Raw genomic sequence first — 14306 nt, 5'->3', positions numbered from 1 at the left:
TTTTAATGTGCGCATTGTTATTCGTTTACTTTTCTACATTGGTTAGAGGTATAGGGGGAGGGTTGAGATCTCACAAACATGTTTAACCCCACCGCATTTTTGCGCCTGTCCCAAGTCAGGAGCCTCTGGCCTTTGTTAGTCTTGTATTATTTTAATTTTAGTTTCTTGTGTACAATTTGGAAATTAGTATGGCGTTCATTATCACTGGACTAGTATATATTTGTTTAGGGGCCAGCTGAAGGACACCTCCGAGTGCGGGAATTTCACGCTACATTGAAGACCTGTTGGTGACCCTCTGCTGTTGTTTTTTATTTGGTCGGGTTGTTGTCTCTTTGACACATTCCCCATTTCCATTCTCAATTTTATAATCCTTAAGAGGTGATTAATGTTGCCTTAATTATTACTTTTATTTGGCTATTGATAACATGATGTTACTGATATGTATTTAGTTGATTTTGTTCAAATTAATTGCATAATGAGATTACTTACACAAGATGCACTTTCCATTTTAAACTGGTTTTTCCAACAGAAATCCTGTTGCTAATTTTGAGTTACAGTGGATGGGTTGTCAAGTAGGATTTTGACAGCAGTTTTTTTTCAGTGGCATATCTGATAAACCATTCGTCTAATTGCTGTTCAAATTTCAATGTTCAGTCAGCTGACATCATGGAGGCCAAATATATTGACAATTTTCACTTTTATTGATTAGGAGTTATGGTTCTTGAATTATTACAAATAGCTCCGTATGACACTATAAATCATAAACTGTTCAAACAATGCTTTTCAAATTTCAACATGTTGCTACTAATGACAAAATTGAGGTTAAAGTTGATATTAACGATTGTCATTTCTGATGGGCTCTCATTGATTGGATAATGACATATTATAGGCCTCAAAGAACTAGCGGCACTTCATATATGTTTATTCCAAGTACATTTTTATTTGAATAGAAATATTACAGAAACATGAAAGTATAAAATAAATATAACATAGTGTAATAAAATAAGAAATAAGAGTTTACAAAAATATTGACTATAAATAAACAAGTATATATATAAACCTGTGGATACAAATTTTTGCAATACATGATATACATATCACATCTAAATAAGAAAACAAAACTGAAAATAAAATTTAAATGTTTAGGCAAGATTTGGTCTTTTCTTTTTTATGTAAACTGTTATTAGGCTGATCTTAAATTGATTGTGTCTAAAAACAGAAAAAAAAACACATTTCTAGCCTTTGAGCATGTGCGACTTCTCATAGTAAATAAACAATATAATCATGATGTGAGATTTCAATTCAGTATATTATGCAAAGGAATGTATGAGTAATAAAATAATTGTAATCTCAGAAAATCACCAAAAATACCTACAACTGATTGATTCAGGATGTTTGCTCCTCTTTCAAAATAACAATCTTTTTAAAAGTCACTTTTATAAATTATTTAATTATAAATGACAAAACTTAAAAAGCAGAAAACAATGATGAGATTCTGAATATCTGACAAAACATTAAAAAAGATTAGCAAACATCCTTAATTGTTGATTGCTCAAAGTCTAGTGGCAATTTTTTTTTTGCATATTCCAATTTGTCAGCCTAAACTGATATGTTATAATTGAATAGAAAGTTTATTGTCTTTTCATTAATGACATGAAATCTGTACACACACTTGACAAAACCCAATGCAACAGAACCAGACTTTTATTGTTGTACCCAATCTCAAAGTTATACTGTGGATTCATCAAAATTCGTTTGATACCAATTTTCATGGAGTTCCTGGGTACAGGAGAACCACAAATTTTAATATTCAACGAATTACAGATTTTCTATAGAAATGTATGCAGACTTTGCCAACACCATGATATTAAATATCCACGATTATTCCAGATTTCCTAAAACCATGAAAAATTGGAACCCACAAAAATAATTGAATCAACAGAAGTAAGAGTTTCAACAAAGAAAACAGTTCACTTTACTGAAAGTCAAAATAGCAACCGTTTTAACTGCTGTTATACTAAAAAATACCATTTTAGATAACTTATATTTGAGCAAAAATAAAGACAATCATTTAGAATAGAACAACAACAAAATAGAAGCAGAAGATACAAAATATACAATCAAAATTTATTAGTACAAAATTTCGACAAAACTATGCCAAAAAAGGACAATAGACAGGCATCAGTCTACAAAGTTCCAAGTGACTATTTCAATTCGAAAAGCTGTAATGATATGTGGTAGCATAACATGGGCACAGATGTGTCCCAAACAAGATCTTTAATTCTAATGCAACAACGTTTGTAACATTCATTTTGATTGGATAACGTCACTTATTTACATGGCATCAATTGACAATTGATGCTATGGGACGTACGGGCAAGCGCAGACAGCATATGACATATTTTGAATACATGTTTTAACTTTGTTTTCTGTCAGTTTCATAACGTGTCATCAGTAAACTTAATTTGCGACCATCAAATCCCCAATTGATGCCATCGGAGCTTAAAATACAATACAGTTATCTCCTAAATGTATGTATTAATTTGGAATTCTTATGATACAATGCAAAGGCTTAATAAATAAACTAAGCATATTTGAGACTAGATGTCCTGGTGTACCATGCAAAGACAAAATTGTGAGCTTTGAATTTCATTTGTCCTGGAAACTGGTCAATATCTTAAAAAAAGTAGAAAAAAAGAATGCCCTATATTTTTGAGATGTGATAGTTTTCTAATAACCTAACAACATTCAGTATGATCTTATAAACAAGATGTGAACTTACCAATATAACATGTTCATATATGGTTGTGCTTTTAAACATGACTTCACAAATTTAACATGATCATACAGATTTTGCTGTTTCAAATATAACATGTTTATATAGTTTTTTCTGTAAACATGTTTACAACAATAATACATGTTAATAATGTTTACTGTACACATTTGAACACCAATATTCATACAGGTTTTACCATACACATGTGTACAACAATATAACAAGTTCATACAGGTTTTACTGTAAGCATGTGTACAACAATAGAAGATGTGTATAGTGTTTACTGTACACATGTGTACAACAATATGATATAATTACTCAAATTTTACTAAAAACATGTGTAATAAAAGTCATCTTCATAAAGGTTTCACTGTAAACATAAATATACCAGTAGGATTAACATTAAATGTAAGTATTGATGATGTATTATGTGTCCCCATGCTGTGACCATCAAAGACTTCTGTAATATCATATTGTTTTCCATCAGTTATCCCATACATTGATAGTGGGTATGTAACTTTGATGTAATTGCCACCTTTACCAGGATAATGGTCAGTCACAAACAGTACAGCTACAGCTTTACTTCCTAGAGGGAGAATAGATCTGGTCCATACTTGTACATAGCCCTGCAAAACAGAAACTAACTTAAATACTTTTTAATACTTTTTTTTGAAAAATTAACAATTTAATTGAGCTTTTTCAAAATTTACATTTCAAATTCTTAACACAGCTGACAATTAACATTTCAAACTCTAAAAACTGCTCTTACAAACTTTGCTATTTCAAAGGTATTTAGAATTGATCAGGGACACAATAATATATCTTTGAAGTTTTTGAATTTTACAGTTCTCTCTCTTACAAAACAAGCATAACTGGTGTATAGAAATTAAGTCCTTGTGTTTACGATGAGTGTATTTACAATTTTCTGTACATCAAAAATTATTTGGCGTCCATCATTCGTGTCCCCTTTGAAATGTAAAATTCTCTATTTTAAAATAAAATGTTGAGCTAATAAAACGTATTTGTCTTCTAAGTGTTAGGGTTTAATTGGTATGAATTTTACAGTGTAATAGGGGTTAATATTTGACAAGCTTAATTATCCAGAAGGGAGATAACTACAATATTTTGACATAAACAAATTAATACCAGATTGAATGCTTTGGCTTGTATTCCTAATGGATCTTGGTTGATAGCTAAGAGTCTCTTGTTTAATATCAGAGCCTTAGAACTGTTCCTGATGTTCCTAAGATCATTTGACAGGAGTAGTGGAGCAGCAAACATACACCACATCCCCATCTGGACCCTCTCTTGGTCATGGCTTAGACCAAAATCTCCAACGATAATCTGAAAAACACGGAAAGGCTTAAACAAATACCACATCCCCATCTGGACCCTCTCTTGGTCATGGCTTAGACCAAAATCTCCTAAGATAATCGGAAAAACATGGAAAGGCTTAAACAAATACCACATCCCCATCTGGACCCTCTCTTGGTCATGGCTTAGACCAAAATCTCCTATGATAATCTGAAAAACATGGAAAGGCTTAAACAAATACCACATCCCAATCTGGACCCTCTCTTGGTCATGGCTAGACCAAAATCTCCTACGATAATCTGAAAAACGTGGAAAGGCTTAAACATACTGTGGATTCACTATTATTCATGGATACCAATTTTCGTGGATTTCGTGGGTACAGGTGAACCATGAAATTAAATTCTCAATGAATAACAAATTTTCTATAGACTTGCATGCAGACTTCCTTAAAACCACAAAACTAAATATCCACAAACATGTAGGTTTTCCTTAATCCACGAAAATTGGTACCCATGAAAATAAATGAATCCACAGTACACCACATCCCCATCTGGACCCTCTCTTGGTCATGGCTTAGACCAAAGTCTCTTACGATAATCTGAAAAACAAAGATGGCTTAGACCAAAATCTCCCACGATAATCTGAAAAACCCAGATGGCTTAGACCAAAATCTCCAATGATAATCTTAAAAACACAGATGGCTTAGACCAAAGTCTCCTACGATAATCTAAAAAACCCAGATGGCTTAGACCAAAGTCTCCAACGATAATCTGAAAAACACAGATGGCTTAGACCAAAGTCTCCTTCGATAATCTGAAAAACACAGATGGCTTAGACCAAAATATCCTTCAATAATCTGAAAAAACAGATGGCTTAGACCAAAATCTTCAACAATAATCTGAAAAACACAGATGGCTTAGACCAAAGTCTCCTTCGATAATCTTAAAAACTCAGATGGCTTAGACCAAAGTCTCCTTCAATAATCTGAAAACACAGATGGCTTAAACCAAAATCTTCAACAATAATCTGAAAAACACAGAAAGGCTTGAACCAAAGTCTCCTACAATAATCTGAAAAAACCAGATGGCTTAGACCAAAGTCTCCAACGATATTCTGAAAAACACAGATGGCCTAGACCAAAATCTCCAATGATAATCTGAAAAACACAGATGGCTTAGACCAAAGTCTCCTTCCATAATCTGAAAAACACATCTATGGCTTAGACCAAAGTCTCCTTCCATAATCTGAAAAACACAGATGGCTTAGACCAAAGTCTCCTTCCATAATCTGAAAAACACATCTATGGCTTAGACCAAAGTCTCCTTCCATAATCTGAAAAACACAGATGGCTTAGACCAAAGTCTCCTTCCATAATCTGAAAAACACAGATGGCTTAGACCAAAGTCTCCTTCCATAATCTGAAAAACACAGATGGCTTGAACCAAAATCTCCTTCAATAATCTGAAACACAAGGAAATGCTTAGACAAAAATCCCCTACGATAATCTGAAACACAAGGAAAGGCTGAAACAAAAATCTCCAACTATAATCAGAAAAACTTCTTTCTATTTGAACTTAAAATGCCTCATCTAGATCTTTGTCCAGCTTACAAATGATTTTTCTTTACCACTTATTATCATTTCAGCCCTTAGGTCCAAATATATACTCACCTCGTCTGGATCATTCCACCCCCCTGGTCCAGCGTATGATGACATATTGTATGGATCTTTAGCCCAGTAATTAATAATACTAAGTACACTATCAAAAGAATCCTCTATATCATTGTAATTCCTCCACATATTACAGGTCTTTCTGATGGCAGCAAAATCAGGCTGTAATAAAGTCAAAACCACATTAATTTGCCTTCACTGAATCAATCAATTAAAATTAAGGAATAAACAACTCAACCGCCTCTACTAGACGAAGGGAACGTTAAGTGTTACCATTGTTTGTCTGCCACAACACGTTCCCCAAAAATAGTTTTTCATTCTCTACCTTTAGTTTGCCTCTTAGACAAATGTCACAAAACTTATACACAGTGCTTATTACCACAAAACACAGATCAAGTTTTTAAATTGAGTGGCGTCACTTTTACTGTTCATGAGTTATGCCCATTGTAAACATAAAAATTGGTAAGTTTTTGTTTTTTCTTTGTTTTCTAACTTCAGTTTGTCTAAACAAAATGTTACGAAACTTTTACACGATACTTATTACCATAAAAATCTTATCAAGTTTGAAAATAGGTATATACCCTTTGAGTTATGCCCCTTTATATATGGAAACTTTTCTTAATCTGTCGTTCCAGTTCTCTGAATTTAGCTTGCCAAATGTAATGAAACTTAAACACAATGCTTAATACCACAAAACTCAGGTTATTTCCAATTTGGGTGGTATCACTTTTACCATTCTGGAGTTATGTCCCTTTATCACATTATATGCAAGTGGGTGCATCATCTGTGTCCCATGGAAGCATCCTCCATTTAGTCTAATTTCATCTTTTGTTTAGAGATAAAGGTTTATAATACATTTAAACAGACCTGCTGCTGAGGATTAATTTTCACTTCTGGTGACCAATTATTATTAACTTGATTTCCTGTTTTAAAAACTCCTGCATTCATGCAAAAATAAAATTCTGTTCTGTGATAAACACTTTATATTGCTGGTTTATCTTTACATATGGAATCAACGCAATATTAAATCAACAGTATAATAAATCTTTGTTAAGCTAAGTTTTCTCATATACCATACAATGTTTATGTTGAAGTAAGGGGCTACTCAAATCCTACATATATATAGAAGCATTCCATCATATTATATGTTCAACTGGCAAAGTAGTGAAGTGGTTTAAAACATGATTAAAAAATACGATTGACCAAATATTCTCAAATTTAAAAAAAACACTTGAGACAGGGAAATGTATTACTGAAGAACATATCATTATTATATTCTTAGGTAATACAACTTTCTTAACTGCCTGTTGTCTCTGTATTACAAAAATACTTCTTACAACATTTCTCAAAATCAATTATTAATCTATTCATAAATGGAAGTAAAATTAAATAGTTTATGTCAACTTCTTTCCATCTGTATTCATTGCAGGAAGAAGAGTAACTTTTATAAATTCTTAAAGTAAGGCTTTCTGAAATAACCTAATGGTTTATTTATTTTATTAAGTACATACCTTTATTTTCTTCACTAAATTATTCAAAGGCCATTCACAAGCAAACACCATTGGTCTTCCTGTTTTATTCATAAAAAACTCCATCACTGGATAACCTACAAATAAGGATAACAGTGGCATGGGTTAAGCAAGTTGTGTTCTAAATGTTAACTGTTTGACAGAAGAAAAAAATATCATGGGAAATAAAAAATTGTGGAAACCATCTATGTTACCTTATACTGAATTTAACTATATGAGACTTAAGATTTTAGAAGGATAACAGAATAGTACAAAATTGAAAGAAGACTGAATAGCATTTTTACATTCCATCAATTGTGTTCTTCTAATTTCTTACCAACTTCATGTCATGAGGGTCAGCATTACACTGGTCCAACTTACCATACTTCATGTCATGAGGGTAAGCATTACACTGGTCAAACTTACCATACTTCATGTCATGAGGGTCAGCATTACACTGGTCAAACTTACCATACTTCATGTCATTAGGGTCAGCATTACACTGGTCAAACTTACCATACTTCATGTCATGAGGGTCAGCATTACACTGGTCAAACTTACCATACTTCATGTCATGAGGGTCGGCATTACACTGGTCAAACTTACCATACTTCATGTCATGAGGGTCAGCATTACACTGGTCAAACTTACCATACTTCATGTCATGAGGGTCGGCATTACACTGGTCAAACTTACCATACTTCATGTCATGAGGGTCAGCATTACACTGGTCAAACTTACCATACTTCATGTCATGAGGGTCAGCATTACACTGGTCAAACTTTACGAAATCGACCCCCCAATCAGCAAACGTCTGAGAATCCATCTTCATGTAAAATTCACTGCCAGGATAACCGGCACATGTCTTCTTACCAAAATCTTCATAGATACCAAACTTAAGTCCCTTGGAATGTATCTGATAAAACAAACCCATGTGATTTAAGAATCGTATGTTAATCAGGTGGAATAATAGAAAACAGGCTATTATTTAAAGTTGGAATTATTTTTAATTATGGAATTTGTTTAATTTTCTGTGCTGGAAATTTTTAATAAATTCCATCTTTATTTGGTATAATAATGTTTTGAGCGGTTCATAACACTTTCCATATAATGTATTTTGTATAGATAGTGTTGTGCGCGGCACAGTACATTCTATTGAAAATGTACTATCTTCTTTGTAAAAGAAAGTGTTGTGCGCAGCACAGACCATTGAAGTACAGAATAAGCATGGAATTTACTAGAAATTTCAAGCACAAGAAATTATAAAAATTCCATGATTAATAATAATTCCAAGTTTAAATAATAGCCTGTTAGAAAGATAATAGAGGCATCACTTTGTATGTCCTATAATATGAGGCAGGCATTACCTGTAAATGGGGACGAAGTCTGTATGAATTATTTTTTTGTAACTTAAATATTTGTTAAAAAAAAGAAACGGAAATACCGTAACGTTTCCGATTTTGGTTCTGTTGTTAGAGATTTTAGTTGTGACGTTATTTAAATTATGACGTCATGTGCAATGTAAACAAAGAAACGCTATCATCAGGTAACGTTTTTTCATATCAAGGAATTATTAAAAATGAAATTGGTATTGCACGTTCCTTCCTATTTTATACTAGACTGATAAATATATATTTTACTCAAAGTTTCATACAAACGAGACTGGAAAAAGGAAGTACATTGTACATTTCTGCGTAGGTCCGGGATTTCAAAAAACAAAAAAAAGTTGAACGATTTTGAGTTCATTAGTACAATGAAAAATTCGGGAAATTTTCCCGATTTTTTTTTTTTATTGAATTTTCTACTGTTATTGGGGACTCGTCCCCATATAAGCTAAGTGAGTACCCATTATCTCTAATCAACTCCTATTATTTTGAACCAATTAAGATCCATGTATCTTCATCAGAATAGATTGCACATATAGTGAAGTTGTGTACCTGCTTTCACATAGCAATTATTATATCATATGTTTTTTTTTGGTTTTTTTTTTATTAATATTTCATATTTCCATATGTCAATGTATGTATATATATATATTTAAAGGTTCATTATAGTGAATTGTTTCAGAAACTCTGTGCAACCTTGCCATTTGTTTTTTTTTTATCCAATTTGTTTCCCACAGATGTAAATAACCAGAGATAATATATTATATGTAATTCTCTGCTGAATAGTTGTCCGGTTGGCAATTTCATACCACATCTTCTTATTCTTATAAATTTACTAATTTTGAGAAGCTACTGATAAAATGATTTGACACAATTTTTAATACATCCAAATTAAAAATGGTTGTCAAATAGAAAAATCAACTTTAAGAAGTACAATTAGTCTATACTCACATAGTCAGCTAGAGCCTTCATGCCATTTGGAAATCTTTCAGGGTCTCCTTGTAATCTGCCCTCAGAGGTTCTCTTTGATGCTGGCCAACAATCATCTATGATAATGTATTCATACCCAGCGTCCTTGTAACCATCAGATACCATAACATCAGCCATCTCCTTAATTAATGTTTCCCTACAAAAACAAAGTACATCAGGGATATGAACAAGTTTAAAAGGACGGATTACTTTAGCAAAATATATTTGAAGGAATAATGTTATGGGGTGAATATCAACTAGACAGCCACCAAACAAAATATAACAGCCAAAGATTAACATATGGAGTTCCAAATAGACGGTAAACAGCCATTAATTTTGGAGGCAAATAATTTAAAATTTTACTATATTGTTAATTCAGAAATAATGGCGATGATTTTATTGATGGGAATGAAATTGGGTGAGTATTGCAATTATAAGGACTTACAGTCTAATATTTGATACATATATATCTAGTTGATTCTTTATCAGAAATAGTAATAACTTCATTCCTTTTTTTGTTCATTCTTCAAAAACTCCTAATGATAAATGCACACAATAAGTTACAGTATTTACTGAAATGAAACTTGTAAAACAATTCTATGATTAGTGAAAAAAAGAATTCTGTATTAAGGAGGTACCTAACACTACAGGGAGATAACTCAGCTAAACATTTTAATCACATTGTATTGTTAAGTAATCAATCCATTAAATGAAGCTCACAGTATATGGAAAAGTGTAAAAAACAATAGTAAAGATGTAAAGGCAGGAGAAATAAAAGCAATAATAAGTACTCAAACGTACATATTCCAAGCCAAATGAGCTAAGTTTGATCTGAAAGTTAACCCGATGTGTACAATCTGTGAACAGGGAAATGAAGATCTAGAACATTTTATTCTACACTGCAAAGAATTAGAGCAAATAAGATCTAAATACTGCTCAAAAATAAAACAGACAATGGATGAAATTGATACCTCAACATACAAGAAGATCATACAACAAGGGAATTTACTGCAGCTCATAATGGACTGTACTAGCAAGGACATAAACTGTTACTCAACTGTGTATGAAAACATTGAAACTCTGGCTAGAAATATGTGTTATGAGATGCACTTGCTGCGAACAAAAAGGATAAAAAACTTGATCACAAGTACAGTATAAGTAAAAAAATTTAAAATAAAATAGGTCCTTACTAATAGTATATCCTCTTACTATTTTATGACTTATAAGTATTTAAAAAATAAATCTTCTCCTTTTAAAAATTGTAAGATATCAGTTTTAATTTTTAAAAAAATAATGACAAGATCTCCATATAAGAAATTGAACTGTGAAGAAAATTTATGTATATCTTAAAGCTTAAATTTTTTCCAAACCCCAACCATTTTACATAAATCTTATAAAATAATATTTTCATTATAGATCCTGATGTATGTATAGCACTCTTAACTAATAATTATAAGTAAGTTTAATTTGAGACCATTTTTTTCTTATTTGTAAATATATGCAGTTATTACTTAACGTTTTCTTACAACCCAGAACATATAAATTTTTATATATTTTTTAAAACTTTATGATGAAAAACCTATGAATTAATTATGATATTTATTATTTAGTGATTATTATAACCAAATTCAGTCATCTGTATATAATTAAATGTTTCATTATGTTTTAAGGTGTACATAGTTGCTAAAACTATACCCTTTGGGTAGTGCTCCACAATTAATGGAGAAATATACAAGAAACTGAACTGAGTAAATATTAAGCTTCTCGATGATCAAAATTAGTGTTTGTCAAATTGCTAATTAACCATTGCAATTTTTCTGACAAAGAGGTTGGTTCAAATTTTTTGAAATTTTAATATTTTTGTCAAAGGGAAATTAAACAAGCCAAATTAATATTAGTCAAGGTATTGGGTAATATAGAGCTTGATAAGTGTTTTTTTGTTATGTCTCAGGAAGCTTTATATTCAGATAATGGGAGTGAATAGTAAGAATTGAGCTTGAAAATAGTAATTTGTACTATGCATTGCCAGCATTGTAATATCTAATAACTCTTATTTGTGTTTTGTAGATGATTAAATAAACAGGTCATATATTTCACTCGAAATGTCGTTCACAGAACGTTTCCCACTCAGCTATGATAGCTGAGGGGGGAGATCTCCCTCTTTGACAGTTTCAGAGGTAGGCAGGTATGTGCATTGGTTCTATAGGTACATTGTCAACCACTTCCTGCATGAAAACATTTTTAAAGCATGGAGTAACACCTTGATGAAATAATTGTAAATAATTACCCAATACAATTTTTTGGATAATCTTTACAGTTGGTTTGACATCTGAATCTTTCCCATGTCAGCCATCCTAAAGGTGGTGTTAAAGCCAATCCATTATCTAGTGACCAAATACATGGACACAATAAGGAGACTATCAAAACAATCAACATTGACCTGTAATACAAAAATAAATCTGTCAAGGTATATAAGGTTTATCTGTGATTTTAGATATCAAATGTGTTCAAAGCAAATACATTTTTGGCATTGCACACACAGGCACTCGTCTCAGAAAAAAAATTCCTATATACCAAAGGTATATATAAAAAAAAAATTCTGAGATGAGTGCCTGTGATTGCACTTTTCAAGGTCATGCTTTTCTTACAATGTTTTATGATAGATTTACACTAAACTTGTTGGATGTGTACTGTTTGATATTTTAGTTTTGAATCAGTTGATTTTTCTGATACTAGTAGTTTTAAATTGGCTTTGAAATAGTCAGTAACTGTGAGCACTCGTAGATTGGTACTTGGAATCTGTTGTCTTTTTGTTTGTTACTTTTGTGCCGTTTTTGAGTCTAATAATTAGGCCATTTCCAACTGATTGTTACAATTGGTTATTTTATTATGTTGATACACTACTGTCCCAGATAAGGTCAGAGTTAAGACCTCAGTGAGACATAATATTTTCTATATCATCTGTTGTCTGTTACTGTCTTTTCTATTTGTCTGTTTCACTATGAATGTGTTATACAAGCAAATTAATCCCCTCACAGTTCCCCCCAAATAATTACATTGCATGTATATAATTATGTTTCATTATAATTATGTGACTTTGATTGGCTAACAGCAATCACACGTCCTTCTGAAATTGACATTCATTACACAATGAAATTTAACATTCATGACGACACAAGGTCCCACAATAAAGTGCACAGGTAAATTAAATAAAAACTTGATAGCCTCACTGGACACAATTACGAACGATTTTAAATATCATTTTTGAACTTTAATTTTTTTTTTTCTTTGTAGAATACTTTTCTTGAATTGTTTGTAAAGGAAATAATTCAGATTTTTTGTTTTTATGCAAGTTCTTTCGTCTAAAAAGCACTGAATTCTCTTTTTAGTTAGTGAACCTATGATTTTAATTTATATTTAACCTTAACTTTCGGAGTTCTCGGACTTTTCAATGCTCAGGGTCACCTGAGTCTGAGAAAACGTTCATTTTTGGATTATTTGGGCAAGATAAAGGGCATCACGCATATGAAAAGATTCAGGAGATATTTTTCTATCTATATAATGACAAAAGAAGGCAATTTGCACTAGCTTGTGTGCTTTATTCATGTAATTTCCAAGAGAGGGAGTCATTATTTTGACATTTACGAAACTTAATTTTTTGGTCGTCTGCAACATTAACCAAGTGCGCATGAACTTTTTTTTCGTGAAAACACAAGTAATGTAGTGGGTTTTTAATTAATAGAAACATTTATTGATTATCATGCATAAATATAATATAAGGGGGCAAACATTAAAAATCGTTCGTAATTGCCTCCGGTATTAAAGGCTAGAAATCATGTTTTCCCAATCCTAGATGTTTTGGGGTTATGAAATTGGATATGTTTGGGGAATATTGAATAGACACGTTTGGGGAGAATAGACACGTTTGGGGGAATCGGACACGTTTGTGGGGAAGGACACGTTTGGGAGTGTTACATATATTTCTTAATTTACTTTTGCTTTTTATTGATTTTTCTAAAAAAAAATTTTTAATGAAACCAAATCTTCTATACACTTTTATATTATAAACAGCTGAAAAATGTATTTCAAATGAAAGTTTTCATTCTGCAAATATTTTCTTTAAGTGGGACTAAACTTAGTGACATACTGAGCTTAATTATTTAACAAAACAGATAACGAGATACTCTGCCTCTGGTGCAGGTGTAAAATCACATGTGTGTCATGTGATAAGTAAAAATATAAGATTGTTGTCTCGTCCCTTAATTTCAACTCGACCCTCTCCATTGAAAAATAACAACTAGGAAACAGATCCCAGGCAAGTAAGTAAGTAAGTAAATTTTATTTAGAGTCGGCATATATATACATAATAACAGACAAAACATGATCTCACATAAAAAATTATGCAGCTTCATGCAAATACTACCAAATAAAAATGAAAAAAAAAAAAAAAAAAAATGCAATTAAATGAAACTTCAAATCTATTTGATTTGTGAGACTTCAGAGTCAAAGTTCATGAGGCAAGCGCCTCTGTGTGCATTGAAACGGGGGAATCAGCAAATCGCTTGAAGATCATAAAATATAACAGACTAAAAGCATAAAAACAATAAATAAATAAATAAATATAAGCACTAGCATTTAATGACAGGTATATTTAATAAATGCATAAAAAGCAGAGCAAAAGGCCA

General features: G+C 31.7%; 1 protein-coding gene across 1 annotated transcript; it reads right to left on the bottom strand.

Moving 5' to 3' along the window:
* Positions 1–1488: 1488 nt before the first annotated feature.
* LOC139484610 (alpha-N-acetylgalactosaminidase-like) lies at positions 1489–13858 on the bottom strand. The gene is made up of 8 exons (XM_071268397.1): positions 13769–13858; positions 11909–12061; positions 9604–9778; positions 8009–8183; positions 7271–7365; positions 5760–5921; positions 3923–4120; positions 1489–3402 (listed from the first exon to the last, which is right to left on the bottom strand). The coding sequence occupies exons 2-8, from the start codon at positions 12055–12057 to the stop codon at positions 3133–3135; spliced, it is 1224 nt and encodes a 407-aa protein (XP_071124498.1). The 5' UTR covers positions 12058–12061; positions 13769–13858; the 3' UTR covers positions 1489–3132.
* Between the last annotated feature and the right edge of the window lie 448 nt (positions 13859–14306).

This window comes from Mytilus edulis, chromosome 8, assembly GCF_963676685.1.
Source record: "Mytilus edulis chromosome 8, xbMytEdul2.2, whole genome shotgun sequence".
NCBI classification, from domain to species: Eukaryota; Metazoa; Mollusca; class Bivalvia; order Mytilida; family Mytilidae; genus Mytilus; species Mytilus edulis.
This window is presented reverse-complemented; position numbering and strand designations above follow the sequence as displayed.